Source organism: Colias eurytheme, chromosome 12 (assembly GCF_061535395.1).
Source record: "Colias eurytheme isolate Ceu_HAF_F1 chromosome 12, ilColEury1 Martin Lab GWU primary, whole genome shotgun sequence".
In the NCBI taxonomy this organism is placed as follows: domain Eukaryota; kingdom Metazoa; phylum Arthropoda; class Insecta; order Lepidoptera; family Pieridae; genus Colias; species Colias eurytheme.
In genome coordinates this window covers 523,092-536,731 of record NC_142991.1, presented here as the reverse complement: position 1 = coordinate 536,731, position 13,640 = coordinate 523,092, and the positions used below count along the sequence as shown (strand labels likewise).

The 13,640-nt window shown below is 31.3% G+C and overlaps 2 protein-coding genes and 1 non-coding gene across 5 annotated transcripts in view; 2 read left to right on the top strand and 1 right to left on the bottom strand.

The window, feature by feature from the left end:
* The first annotated feature begins 22 nt into the window (after positions 1–22).
* Positions 23–116, top strand: TRNAI-UAU (transfer RNA isoleucine (anticodon UAU)). The gene is made up of 2 exons: positions 23–60; positions 81–116. It is a non-coding gene; the product is annotated as a tRNA-Ile (tRNA).
* A 1,495-nt stretch (positions 117–1,611) lies between these two features.
* Positions 1,612–4,071, bottom strand: LOC149903733 (putative Golgi apparatus membrane protein-like protein CG5021). Of its 2 annotated transcripts, none has more exons than XM_090107788.1 (6): positions 3,908–4,071; positions 3,465–3,529; positions 2,965–3,119; positions 2,665–2,744; positions 2,318–2,431; positions 1,612–1,825 (listed from the first exon to the last, which is right to left on the bottom strand). In XM_090107788.1, the coding sequence occupies exons 1-6, from the start codon at positions 3,920–3,922 to the stop codon at positions 1,631–1,633; spliced, it is 624 nt and encodes a 207-aa protein (XP_089963914.1). In that variant the 5' UTR covers positions 3,923–4,071; the 3' UTR covers positions 1,612–1,630. The 2 variants fall into 2 exon arrangements, with proteins under 2 accessions (XP_089963914.1, XP_089963913.1); XM_090107787.1 differs by having other exon boundaries at positions 3,465–3,544; positions 3,908–4,069.
* Positions 4,072–5,575: 1,504 nt separating this feature from the next.
* LOC149903731 (E3 ubiquitin-protein ligase znrf2) overlaps positions 5,576–13,640 on the top strand; it is a 108,339-nt gene continuing 100,274 nt past the window's right edge. Inside the window, exon 1 of one of the 2 annotated variants that reach the window (XM_090107767.1) lies at positions 5,576–6,130. In XM_090107767.1, coding sequence (XP_089963893.1) covers positions 5,764–6,130 — 367 coding nt within the window. In that variant the 5' untranslated portion in view covers positions 5,576–5,763. Of the gene's footprint in view, positions 6,131–12,451; positions 12,648–13,640 lie in introns of those variants that run through there. The other variant, XM_090107768.1, reaches the window with a different exon arrangement.

Here is a 13,640-nt window from a genome sequence, read left to right as displayed (position 1 = left end):
TATTTTCGAGCAGGCTCTCACAGCTCCAGTGGCGCAATTGGTTAGCGCACGGTACTTATAAGACAGTGTTCGTGTGAGAGATGCCGGGGTTGTGAGTTCGAGCCTCACCTGGAGCATATTTTTTGTACATATTTATTATTTTGTATTTAGTAATTTTCTATTTATCAGATTAGTATTTATGATAATAATAAAATTATTATACATAAAGTTAATGTATAAAATTATTCTCTTTATATTATTAATATTATTTAATACATACTATCCATTCTTTCATAGCACTATTTTAATGGAAATCAATTAAAATCGTCATTGATATACATACCTATACTTATAAAAGTACTTACTCAAGTACAATCTTAGATCATTAGTACAATACATAATTAATACACACAAAAATATAATATAGGGTATAGACTCAATAGGTACCTAATAAAACTTGCACAACTGTACATTATCTTTGTTTTCTTTTCACAAAATGACAACTTTATTTAAGTAAAGTTGATCTAAATGTAACTTTGATACAATTACTAGACTGTAAAATTTATAGGAGCGTAGTTACCTGCTTAAGTTTTCTTGCATATCTATTTTTGTTGAAAATAGAATGTTACGTACGTGTTTACGTTTTCTCTCCATGAGAACCATTCTCGTACTTCAAGGAATATTATAAAAAAATAATTATCGAAACCCGTTCACCTGTTCCGTTCACGCGTGATGTCGTGATCAAGGGAAATACCTAGGGATTCATTTTTCAAAATTTTTTGAATTTCGAATCAAAGTCTCAAAGTAATATAGGGATGGACAGATTGTAAATAATCAATTTTGGCCATTGAGATAATATTACTACGTATGGAGGAGACACCACGAACAAAATCTGTGCGCCATTTTTTTGCTCTAACTAAGTTTTAAAAATGATTATCTAGTTAGGTACTTAACGATGAAAGTTATTCCTTTGCACTTTTCCGTATTATTTGTATTATTTGTGCAATATCGTAACACACACGAAGGCATATTTGATGCGTTTCACTTTAAAACCATTAAAAAATACCGCTCAACATACGTCACATGACGTATGTTGAGTGGAACATAAGTGATGTAGGCGGTGTCGTCTCCATATTATTATTATCTCAATGATTTTGGCGTTGAATTTTTGCGTATGTTACTCAATTTTGGAAAATAAAAAGCAATGACACTCATTTACTTTTAATACATATATTTATTATAAATACTTAACTATACAATTTTCTTTTATCAATAAAATCTTACACCTATGGAATTGGAAATGATAAAATGTATCACAAAAATTAAATTAGAGTAATAATTTTGACTCCTTTTAAACATATGAAAGATACTGGTCTATTATGGATCTTCATCAAAAACTTCATCCAAATGATTACAAAGAACCCTAAAAAAATCTATGCCATACTGTATAAATAGTGAAAAAGACAAACCTTTGTATTATATAGTATAAGTTTTTACATCTCTCCCATGAGAACTATAAATCAAAAAAGACAATACTCAATGAAAAATATCAAGTTGAAGCGATTTTATTTTTATTTAACTCAATTCTTCCATAAAAAATTCTTCAACACTAAACACAAAGTCTTATACAAATATTTTATTTAATTAAATCTTAAACAACACCCGTATTAGGGTTCACTGTTGGCGGCGCGGGTTGTGTAAACATGAAGGAGGTCGCATTGGCCAACAACTGTTTCTTTACGAAGTCTGTGGTCGCAGACTTCAAGTTCTCTTTGGCGCCAAATTTGCATTTGACATATCCGTATAGATTCGCGCCTGTCAGTGTGAGCGCGATCATGACGAGCAGCTAAAAAAGAAAATTTTTTTTAGTGTAATGAAATAATAATAAATCGTTTTTTATTCTAGGAGCAAATCCAAATTATTATTTTGATAATAAAAAATAAAAATTAATTAAATCTAAATAAATTACAACATAATATGGAGAGTAAGTTTTATACTTTATAATTGCCTTATTTAATTTTTAAAATTATGTCTTGTTTACACTGAAAAAGGTACTAAAAACAACAACGTATAAAACATTGAAATTAGCACTTTATTTCATAGCAGTAATGTTTAAAATATATTATATAGCTCATTAGAAAACTCTGCCTAATACACTCGTAGGCAGAGTTTTGCTTTGGACAATTTTTTTATTTTATTATTTTATTTTTACACACATAGATTCCTTACAGCTATTTGTATTACAATATTTATAATTAACTTTAACAAAACAATACGCCAATAAAAGGGAATACCAATAATAAGACAATTAATGTTTATGAATGAGAAATAAACTTACCATCCATTTAAACTTAAGGCTTAATAAGCAAATGATGAAGAAACCAGACCAGATGAGTGGGCACAGTATGAGACCCATCCAAAATAATCGACTTTCGTTCCGGTTTACGCGATTCTGAAAATATAACAGTAGGTATTTATAAGTACATAATTGTATGATTCTTTATTTTGTTTTCGGGTCAAAAATTTTAAAATTTTAAGAAGCAAAACAGAGATTGCAAAGATTTATTATTTGAGAAATAAGGGCAATACTTTTAACTTCATTTTTAAAACAACATTGTTCTACTTTAAATTGTTTTTTTAAACAATTTACGAGTATAAAATAATAATTATTTGATTTCTAATCACCTGTCTTGATTCAAAGACCCAGTGTGACTTGCCATCGTCATCAACATAGTTCCACCATCTCAAACCAACTAAGAGACGTCCTGAAAGAAAAAAAAATATACATATAAGTTAGGTCTGTATTTGTAAAGTTGTCGGTTGCAATGTAGTTTTTTAACAGATATTTGAATATTTTGAAATTTAGTTGCTTTTTCAAATACATAATTTAATTTAAAATTAATACAACTAACTCAAAACTTTTTTCACTGCAAACAGTGTCAATAATTCTGGGTGGTATAGGTACATAATTAGTCCCAATCTTACCACTAATATTTTTGACAGTCCAAAAGTCAGCAGACAGTAACAGGACAACAAGCACAAAGCTTGCTATGAAGGAGTCGGAGAACCAACCACACAGTATGTATACCACAATGGCAGAACACCGGAATATTAGATGAAAGAACACTATGTATGGATGTCTGAAATTACACAATATTACACAAATACACATTAAACATTCATTTTAGTGAAAAAACAAAAGTTAACATTCTGATCATTATAGAATATCTTATACTGTTAGAGTCAATTAGATTTTTTTTTACATTATGTAAATATTATTGTATAAGAAATTTTAATTAACGCATGTATTAATAATTAATTTATATTCTTTATTCTGTACATGAAATCAAAATATTCTCAAGAAATGAATTATTCCGATAAACTAAATTGATCCCTCTTAATCATTATGATTTTTTTAACAATTTTTATACATACATAGATAAATATTTTGTATGCCTGATTTCACTAAATTTCATAAGACTTACACAAACTGTTTGTTAGCATTGTCCTCTTCCCCAAACGCGATAGTATCGTCATCTAACAACGGCACCTGGGGGACACCGGGCTGTAATAACGCATTAACAGAAAATCTACATCAAAAAGCCGTGCAAAGCAAATAATAATCGTTTTAGTTTTGTCAACCGCAAAATTGCGTATGCTCTATACACTCTAGGAAGTTATGAAGTAGCTAAAGATGTATTTCAATTGAATTCATCTACACTAGATGATGAAAGGCAGACTTACGCGAGATATTATTCTAAGCCAAAACGATCAAAGGCAGTTATGATTAACACGTTAGCCTAAGAATTGGCAAATTAAACAGCTGTTGATTATTATAGTTTAAGATACAATATGATATTCAATGAGTAATGAATCAGATAAATGAGTATCTATGTACGTTACTTTACGTATAATCCTTAGCACTTACCGTAGCCGAATTCATGTTTAATAAATATTTTCTTTATAGACGTTCGTTATATAGCGGTTTAGTCACAATAATTACTTGTTAAAGGATAACATACATAATTGAATCACAAATCCAGAAACATCAGTGATTACAGAAAATAGAAATATTATCGATTTGGCATTTTTGTCATTTGTCACTGTCAATCGTTAAATGACACTGACAATCATCAATGTCACTGTAATATACAGAGATCGTTAACGCCACAGATAACGCTCGTTCGATCAATATCGATCAAGAAAAAGACCAACGAGCACAGTATCAGAATACCTGTGCAGAATACTAATTATACACTAATTATTTACTAATTATATACTAAAAGTTGTAGGTTTTTAGCTTAGGTTCTTGGCATAAGCGCAGTCAATTTAACGAACTATCCCGGAAATTTTAAAAATTCAGCTGTATATAATATATAATGAAATAAAATGAAATTATATTATATTGGAGTTTGGAGTATAAAATGTATCAACGTAGATGGAGTCCAAGTTAAAAATATATAGATCGATTATACCAAGGATTATACAGATAACATTACATTAATTATAGACTACAGGCCCATGTTGAAAAAATTATGGGTCATTTGACCCACCGCCTGACCTATCTAGAATGATATAAGAGCATAAAATAATAAGATTCAGCACTATGACGTCACTCGTAAGCTGTCCACCTGAGTGCAGATGAGAATTTGAAAGTTCAGGTAGAGATTTTCTCCCCTTGTCTCCATGATTTTTGTACGGCGTTGCGGAATAATGGCTTAAAAGCAGTATAGAAATAGTATGACACAGATGCCGTACAAAAATGGTGGTCCACAAAGTCGGAATTTATTTTTATTTTTCGACAGTTGCCGGGGTAAATTTGGTCATTTGATTTTGTACGGCATCTGTGTCATACTATTTCTATACTACTTTTAATCAATTATTTCGCAACGCCGCGACAAAAATCATGGAGACAAGGGGAGAAAATCTCTACCTGAACCTTCGAATTCTCATCTGCACTCAGGTGGACAGCTTACAAGTGACGTCATAGTGCTGAATTTTATTATTTTATGCTCTTATATCGTTCTAGATAGGTCACCTGGTGGGTCAAATGACCCATAATTTTTTCAACATGGGCCTGTAGTCTATACATTTTTTTGTTTGGGAATAATATGTATTTGATGTTTCTACACAGTTTCTAAATCACAGTTCTAAATATATCAATTTGGATCACAGTTCACGTGATTTTTAAATTTCCCTGTTCCCACATTCCCATTGATGAGTAATTTAATAACTTTCAATTTAAATGTTGTTCAAATGTGGGTTGTAATAAATAACTTAGACAAATAACAATTATTGCACTGAACCCGTTATTTTCGGACGAAATGCGCATAGTATTCTGTTCAATTAAAAAAACATGTATCGAGATGAATCGAACTCGATGCTTAGAACGAACTAAATGCTTTACTAGCTTGAAAAAAATAAATAAGACAACAAAAATTATAGGCATATAAGTAAAACTATGTTTTGTAATAATATTGTTGAATAATTTTCTTTCAAATAATTATATTAATATATTATGCCAGGCCAAAACGATTTCTTTCGAATCGATGTTTTACTTAAACTCGATTTTCAACACATCTGGGAAATGTCAAAATTTTGCAGGAAGGCATGCTACGCTGTTTACAAGTCGACGTCGTTCTGTTTGTCGTACAACGTTTGTTTTTCACGTAATCGGCCCGTGTTTTGTACAATGCCTTCCGGCGCCGTGGGTGTCATATTGCGAGTGTTTTCGTGATTTTAAAGTTCTGTTGTGACAGGTGTGTTTTGCGTAACAGAGTCGCAATGGGCGCTAAGGCTAGCACTGCGAATGGGGGGCAGAGTCCGCGGGCCAGAACATTTTCTACCAGCTCTAGTTCCGATGTAGTGTCGGGTGGTGCGGGTTTTAGCTTGTTACGCGCGATTCCGGGTATACAAGTGTCGAATGATAGGCAGCGAGCGCGCTCGCTTTCGTCAGTGCCGGATTTGCATACATCACACGAAGCTATCGCTATCCCTCCAAATTCCCAGAGCTACGAGGCTTCCGCAGCAGCTAGTCCCGATACAGACTCGAGTTCCAATGAAGAGGCAGGGCCTGTAGCAGGCACGTCCTTGGCCCTGGGAAGGGTTTATGCGGCGCATTCTCTTCCTTCACATATTTGGTCTCTAAACGGTAAGCGTTTACGTACCTATTTACTTTGCGAAAATTTTGATAAATTGCAAGTAAGACTGATAAATGGTTATGTTCAGGTTCAAATGTAAATATTAGGGAATAAAGGCTGCATAGGGGTTTTATTTGAAGCTGTAAAATGTGTTCTATGAAGTTCGTAATCATTATGAAAATAAAGCAAGTGTAGTGTTAATTACGTATTACAATATTGATAACAATGAAAGTATATCTCTGTGGTATTTGGTACGTACCACTTAAGTGCAAAATGGTGATTTTTGGGTATGAGCGTTTGAAAGTTTTCACGGTTGCTACCCTGTTGCTACAGATCGGAATAAACTCTTGAGTAAAACAAATTTATGATATTTAAATGTCTATTATGTTCAAGTTTTGAACACTTACAAAAAAAATAAAAAAAATGTTCTATTTCAAGAGTAATTGTTACTTAACATGTTTGTACCAAAAGAAAAAATGTGAAAATGATGTGAAAATGTCTAAAACGTGTGTACTTAAGTGGATTAGAGCATATTTATTTGTACTCTTAATTAGTATTTATTCCTATTTTTACATTAATGGAAAGGATTTTTCTTTTTTTTTTCGACGGAGACATAAACAGACATTAAAAAACAAATATTATGGGGAAACGTCTTCCATACAAATAGATTTAACCATAATATATAAAAACAAAAACGAATAGGAGTGTGATTTGCCACAAATAAGTACTCATAAAAAAAGCCAGGAAATATTGTGATTTTCGTGCAATATGCAATTCTCTGATACTCTCTCTACAAATTAAAATCCTAAAAGTAGTGTGTGTGTGTGTGTGTGGTTCAGAAGTCACGGTAGTTCGCTTGCCTGCCGTGCTAGATGCTGCGGGATCGATCCCATCAACCGACATGTACCAATGAGTCTTTTTCGGATGCATAAGTAGATTCTCTAATAACCAGAGATACATCTTCTATAACAAGAAAACATCATCATTTCTAATAACAGGAAAACATCGTGATGGCAACCGGGATTTTGGTCTGAAATCACCAACCAGCAGTGAGCAAGCGTGGTGATTACTGCTCATGTCTTCTCCTTGTGAGAAGATGTCTTTACCCTGTAAATAGTTACGAGCTGGATCCAGTCAAATAAAATTTGTTTGTAAAACGTACCACTACAACATTCATTCATAGTCGTCATCACTGTCACTGAAAGTCATAAGATTGTTTCTAGTCGGACCATGAGACAATGATTTGAAATAATCATCATAAATTGGATCACTTATTGGCAGGAGATCTAAGATATCTTTGAATTTCAGAGCATCGATATTGATAGGCTCATTAGAGGCCAATGGCAAAGCCACTTCGGAGAATTCTATCTTTTCTCAGTTTTCTTAAACCAGAAATACAGAAACTCTTCATTTTCACTCAAAGAGTATTTAAAATCTACGTCATTAGACTTTTCATACATCAACCAGAAAATACAGTTCTAACCAAATGTAGTTTTGTCTGTTGCAGTATTTCTTTTGATAAAATGAGTAGGTAGTCAATAGTTTCGAAAATGGAAAGAAGTCAGATTCATTAATTAATTTTACATCATGGCGATTGCTGGTCATTTTCATTTATCTCGGGGAACGGAGATGGTGCTGTTTCTTTTTTGAATGAATCTTTCAATATCTGCTTAACAGGCAAGATATTATACCGTTTTTGACCTGGAAAACACTGAATATAAAATAAGCTACTCTACTTCTTCTGCCAAACGGTTAATAAAATGCCATAAGCATAATGCGATTTCATCCGCACCTCTTTGAGCTATTCCTTCATACATAACATAATGGAATGTTCGTTTAGTAGTAACTTTGCGGATTTTTAAATTAAAAGTCCAAAGTTTCTTTTATAAAAGGCTACAGATGCAGTTAAATTTGGAATCTGTAAACAAACAGCTTTTATCTTTTAGTTTCATAGTGAAATGTTGCCTTACGCTCCGATTTTTCTAAATCTATTCTAATCTGACATGAAAGAATGAATTTGAAGAGACAAAGAATCAAACCTTGTGCATGTAGGTATCGTTATTTGGCTTTTTAAACGTTTACCAATCTTTAAATCGATTTAAATATTGGTAAACGTTTCTGAACACACTAAGTCTAAGAGATCTTGCATCACATGCATGTTTCTTTATAGATAGGTAATAGGCTTGAGACCTAATGTCGGAAGATTTAAATTATGTGCCAAATAACGTTATATTTAAGTAAGGGAGAACTCAGTGAAGACCTGTTAAGTTCACAAATAATTTTATTTGATTTGGTACAAATAAGTTAAGTGATGATAATAATTATTCAAGTTTGGTCTATTTATGTTAAGTGCTCTTACGTTGTAAATGGCCGTTCGTTGATTGAGTATTCGTTTTACAAGTCTATGTTAAGTTATATTAATATATTTGTATCAAATAAAAATATTTTTTTTTGTACTTAAGTGGTTTTGATACAACCTATTTAAGGTATTTCTACTATCAATAGGCTTATGTGACATAGACCAAACGAAAGAGGACGTTTTTATCAGTATAGATGGCCAAAAAACAAAAAATGGCCATTTTTGCACTTACGAGGTATATACCAAACACCACAGATCTGTTAGATAATAATTACATCTTATTTTCTACATTGTTGTATGTAGATAATATAATAATAGAGATAAGAACACGCACACACACAATTACAAATTAAGTTTTCCATCGTTTTGTAATTCGTTTTGTAATACTTTTCTTTTACTTTACATTATTTACAGTGTTTTCAATTGAATATATTCATGTTTTTGTTTTATCTTACATAGAGTTAGTTACTCTTAAAGGCTACAGGATTCCAATAAGAATTATATAGCTTATATAATGAACAAATAATATAATATATTATTTGTTAAAAATATTAAATAAATAAAAAAATAAATAAAAAAAATAAATATAATAATAAATATAATATTATTTAGTTATTACGGAATAGTAAACAATAAGGCTGTTTCTTGCACATAAGGACATTTATTACAAGTGTTGATCAAAGTGGGAGGTATGACAAAGTGACGTCATTGGTCATACTCTGAGGTAATCAGAGCATTTATTTATTTCTTTGAAGCAGATAGATTTGATATTGGTACCATTGATCAAGTTTCTTTTGGGGGCAAGCGATTCGTGTTTCAGCAAACATAATTTTTTTTTTAGTCCCAAATGAGAATCAAATTTCTTTAATTTTATACTGCTCAAATTTTTGTAATCTAAATAGTTAACTTCTTTTCCAAAAAATATTTTTTTGATCTGATCACATATTCCAAATTTGTGAGACCAAAACAATTCTTTTTAAAGTTTTACAATTACTCTGACTGACTATATTATAAGTTTATTGGAAATTATTTTCAATTACCTATAAGTAAGTAGTCTTTTAAGTAGGTCTTTTAAGCAATTTGAAGTAGGTATTTTTGATAAATATTAAGGATACAAAATCTACTGCAGGGTTTACGTCTGCCAATTTTTTAATGTACTTGATTTATAAAATTGGCACATGTTTATAATTCTTATCTATTTGATGCCCTTTTGACCTAGTTCTTTACACAAGTTAAAGCTTTCGAACAAGTTTTAGATTTGGCTTTTGTACAGAACCAAACTTCTTTGTGTCAGTTACCAACTTTTTGAATAAGTTCATGTTTGAATTTCAGTGTCTTAAGAAACATTACTTGGCTTTAATTTTTTTGTTGTAGAAAGGGCATTTTTAATAAATCTATTTCAAATGGGCAAATATTTTGGTATAATTTGTATCATGCTATCAAAACATTTATGGATTGGCTATAGTTAAAAAATAAATTTACATCATTTATAAGATACAGTAAAATACACTGTACCATAGTTATAATTATAAATACATGTTGAGTAACAGTAATTATTTATTGCTACAAATTATTGCTTTAAAGTTTAAAATTGATTGACACACAGGAGTAGTTTTAATTGAAGTATCCCTTAATATAACGGGGCTTCACAAAATTTGGATAGTAAAAATGGATTAAATATCATTAAGCATGCTTCAGTGATTTTACAAAGTACTGTTTTGTTTGAGAAGACATATGAATGTTTATCCTTTTATGTGGGTGTTAATTTGGAATATTTAAAGTATGTACAGTGATTATCTGTAGGAAGGATAGTTGAACAGGGTGCCCTATGTAATAAATATGTCAGTATTTTATTAAGTTCTTAACTATAGAAGTAAAACTTATTGATAGAATTTTTAAGTTATAGACGAGACTCATACATAACTGTAGGTATTATTGTTTTTGATAATATTGTACACATACCTATTATGAACTAGAAATATATAGTTGAAAATCATCATGTAGCAATTTAATAATGCACAGTAGATTTTGTATGGCATGATTATTTTTCATAATAATTGTTGTCGCTATAATATATTATAATTTCGGAAATAATATAGTTATATATTAGTTGAATTATTTACCAGTTAAATTTGTTTTTGTTTTTGTCACATTATTTCTTTAATTCATTCCTTGCTTTTAGAAATAGCACATACCTTAATGTATTTCAATTATTTTAACTCACACCTCCGACCTTCACATTTATTATTTTGTCATATATACATTCAAATTCAAGTGTACTTACTTTACATATGTACGACGTAATTATATCTCATTATAAAAACAATGATAGCAAACAATACAGTGTGTATAATTTTAGTCACAGCTTATGTTTGCTCGAGTTGTTAATTTAAAGACATCCAGCGAACACCTCTTTGGTATTGTTAAGTAGCATTAGAATCAGAATCAAGTGGAAATAAAACCTTATAAGCTGTGATATAAATAAATACTTGTGTCATAAGAATACTGAATAATTAAATGATATGGTCAATGGGTGGACCAATTTGAATAATTCTTTTTTTAATATAACTATTCCTTGAACTATGAGGATGGTTCTTATGTAGAGAAAACGTAAATATGTACCACGGGCGAAGCCGGGGTGGACCGCTAGTTCTTAATAAAAAATAATAATATTTATAATATTTTAACATAGAAATAGATAAATGGTTATGACGTCTTTTAATTAAGAATAATATGTTTTGTGTGGAATTATTTAAGATAACATTATTGCTTTGGGCTCTATGTTAAGAGATGGATACAGTTTACAATTTTATAAGTTTCATTTTTAAAGCCAGTGTTAGTTCTTTCATCCGCTAAGTTTACGATGACAGATAGATTGATGGTCGAACTACATGCTGTCTGTTACATTAATGGAGGTTTATTGCCAGTGTTTGTTAGTTCTACACTCGTCTATCAGCACAATTACATTATTATTTACAATTTATAATCTGTCTTCAGTTTAGATGTGTTCTTACTTTACTTATTGGAAATTGATTTACGCCCGTTACTGTGGTGCACTTGAACGTTTTTATGCAAGCAACCTTGATTTTGTTTTTAAAATTCAAATAGCTGCTGTTACTGCATATTACTTAACCTGCAGTTTTAGAGATTAACAGAAACATACAGACTGACATCTCGCTACTAGAGGTAGTATACTTTTAATAAAAAGTTACTATGTACACATCATTATTTAAATTTTATTTCTTTCGATAGACAGAAAGTGAATGGAGTGTAATGAATTGGATATCAAATATCTAGATATCTATTTATTTAGTTTTGTGTGTATTTATTGTGGACTGTGGTGTTAGAAAATCTTGCATTTGATCCTTAATCCAGAAATGATATGTTAGATTTTCTGTTTGAATCCTTTCGTAATAGATTAATCTAGAACCTATGCCTTTTGCATTATACGATGCAGTATAAAGTTTTGGTGTTTGATTATATCATGTTTGGTTTTTATACCGTCATTTGATTTGCGTCAATTCTTGTCCTCGAAAAAATGTACATATCCTCAAATTTGTTTGCTTGTTTTTCGACATTACGTATTGGGCTCATTTTTGTATCATACTAATCTAAATGAATTTGAACGGAAAATAAATCAGAATAAACGCAAATCCGGACGTTATTTGTCGTAGCAAAACTTTATCGCTACCCACCGCTGCGTGCTACACAGAAGACTTACAGCTCTACATAAAAAGTAACGTATTTTCAATCGCGGTAGTGACTATACTAAGAAAACGTTCCCATCGACGCTTCTCGTAATAGCAAATCTCTAAATAGGATTAATTTGCCGCCCCTTTAACTCGTATGAACTAAACTATCGATTATTTTCTACGTGCGTCAGTCTAGTTTTCCCGTAATATATAGGCGGCCGCTTTTCCGGGTTGCGCCACGGCTGCGCGTGCACAGGCAGTCGCTCACGGACCACCGTCGCGTTAACACGTCTGCAATGTATCGCCGCCGCTACAGGACCACGCTCGGCCTCGGCCTGGGCTCCTCGTTCTCTTCTTCCTTCTCGACGACACTCTCGTTCAGTTCAAGAACGTCCACAACGGACTCTGTGAGGTCGGATGCGCGCGCGACGGCCGCTAAACTCAAGTCGAAGTATGAAAATGCCGGCACAGCGCAAGGTCTGTTTGTGTGCTGTGTGTGTGTTTAGGATATGTGGGTCGATGACCTATGACAATTAAATTTAATAAAAAAAATGCTCGAAATTTATTTATAATCGACGAATCCACTTACTGAAATTTTCATACAATTTTTTTCAATAAATTTTATATACCTACCCCTTTTGAAATACATATTAAAATTTTTGTAGAATGCAACCTATTTATACTTAGTGCGGATATTTATATTGTAGTAACAGGTTAACTTTTAATTTCAACCAGTCTTTATACTATGAAGCATCTTCGGAGATGAACTCTATACCTTATCGACGCCCCCGGGGAATAAAATCGTAATAGACAAAAGTAAATTTTACAGGACGAGCAAAAAACCGTTATTCCGTTTTAGCTCATAAACTAATCGGCCTATATTAACATACAATACATCATTATTTTCGGTATTTTTTTTTCTTAATAAGTAGCTATAATAAAAAAATATATAATGTATACTTTTAAAGTTATTACAAAAAATGTATAATACTGATTTTATATTTAAGTGTATCCTAAGTAACGGCACATAACGATTTTATTCTCGTGAAATTGTAATATCATGAAAACTATATCCCTACATTACGATGTTTTTCTACATTTTTTTCATGAATGAATGGTTATTGTAATAAACTAATACAATTTTGTTCTTGTAAAAGCTACCAGTGTCTTTTTTCGTATAGCTATATAACGACTTTGTTTTTGTATAAATGTGCTTAGAGAGTTCATCGTATTATGCAGTAATGTTTATGAATTTTGGTTATAAATTATTGTAACACCACTAGGTACTTGGTACTTCGAGGGTGCTTTTCAGTCACATTGTAAAAACTTAAATAAAATAAACAATGAAGTAAGTATAATAAACATAATTTTTATTTAAGAAAATCACAATTGTTACAATAGGCATTAATCAGTCTTAGTTCTAAAAAATCAATCAGCCTGTTTCATTGCTCTCACTGTCACAGTCATCCT

What these genes read in the sequence shown, in the direction of transcription:
- LOC149903733 (XM_090107787.1), bottom strand. An exon ending in AATGCTAACAAACAGTTTGT is followed by an intron (nt 3,120 to 3,464) that starts GTAAGTCTTATG and finishes GTGTAATTTCAG; the next exon opens with ACATCCATACATAGTGTTCT. An exon ending in GACTGTCAAAAATATTAGTG is followed by an intron (nt 2,745 to 2,964) that starts GTAAGATTGGGA and finishes TTTTTCTTTCAG; the next exon opens with GACGTCTCTTAGTTGGTTTG.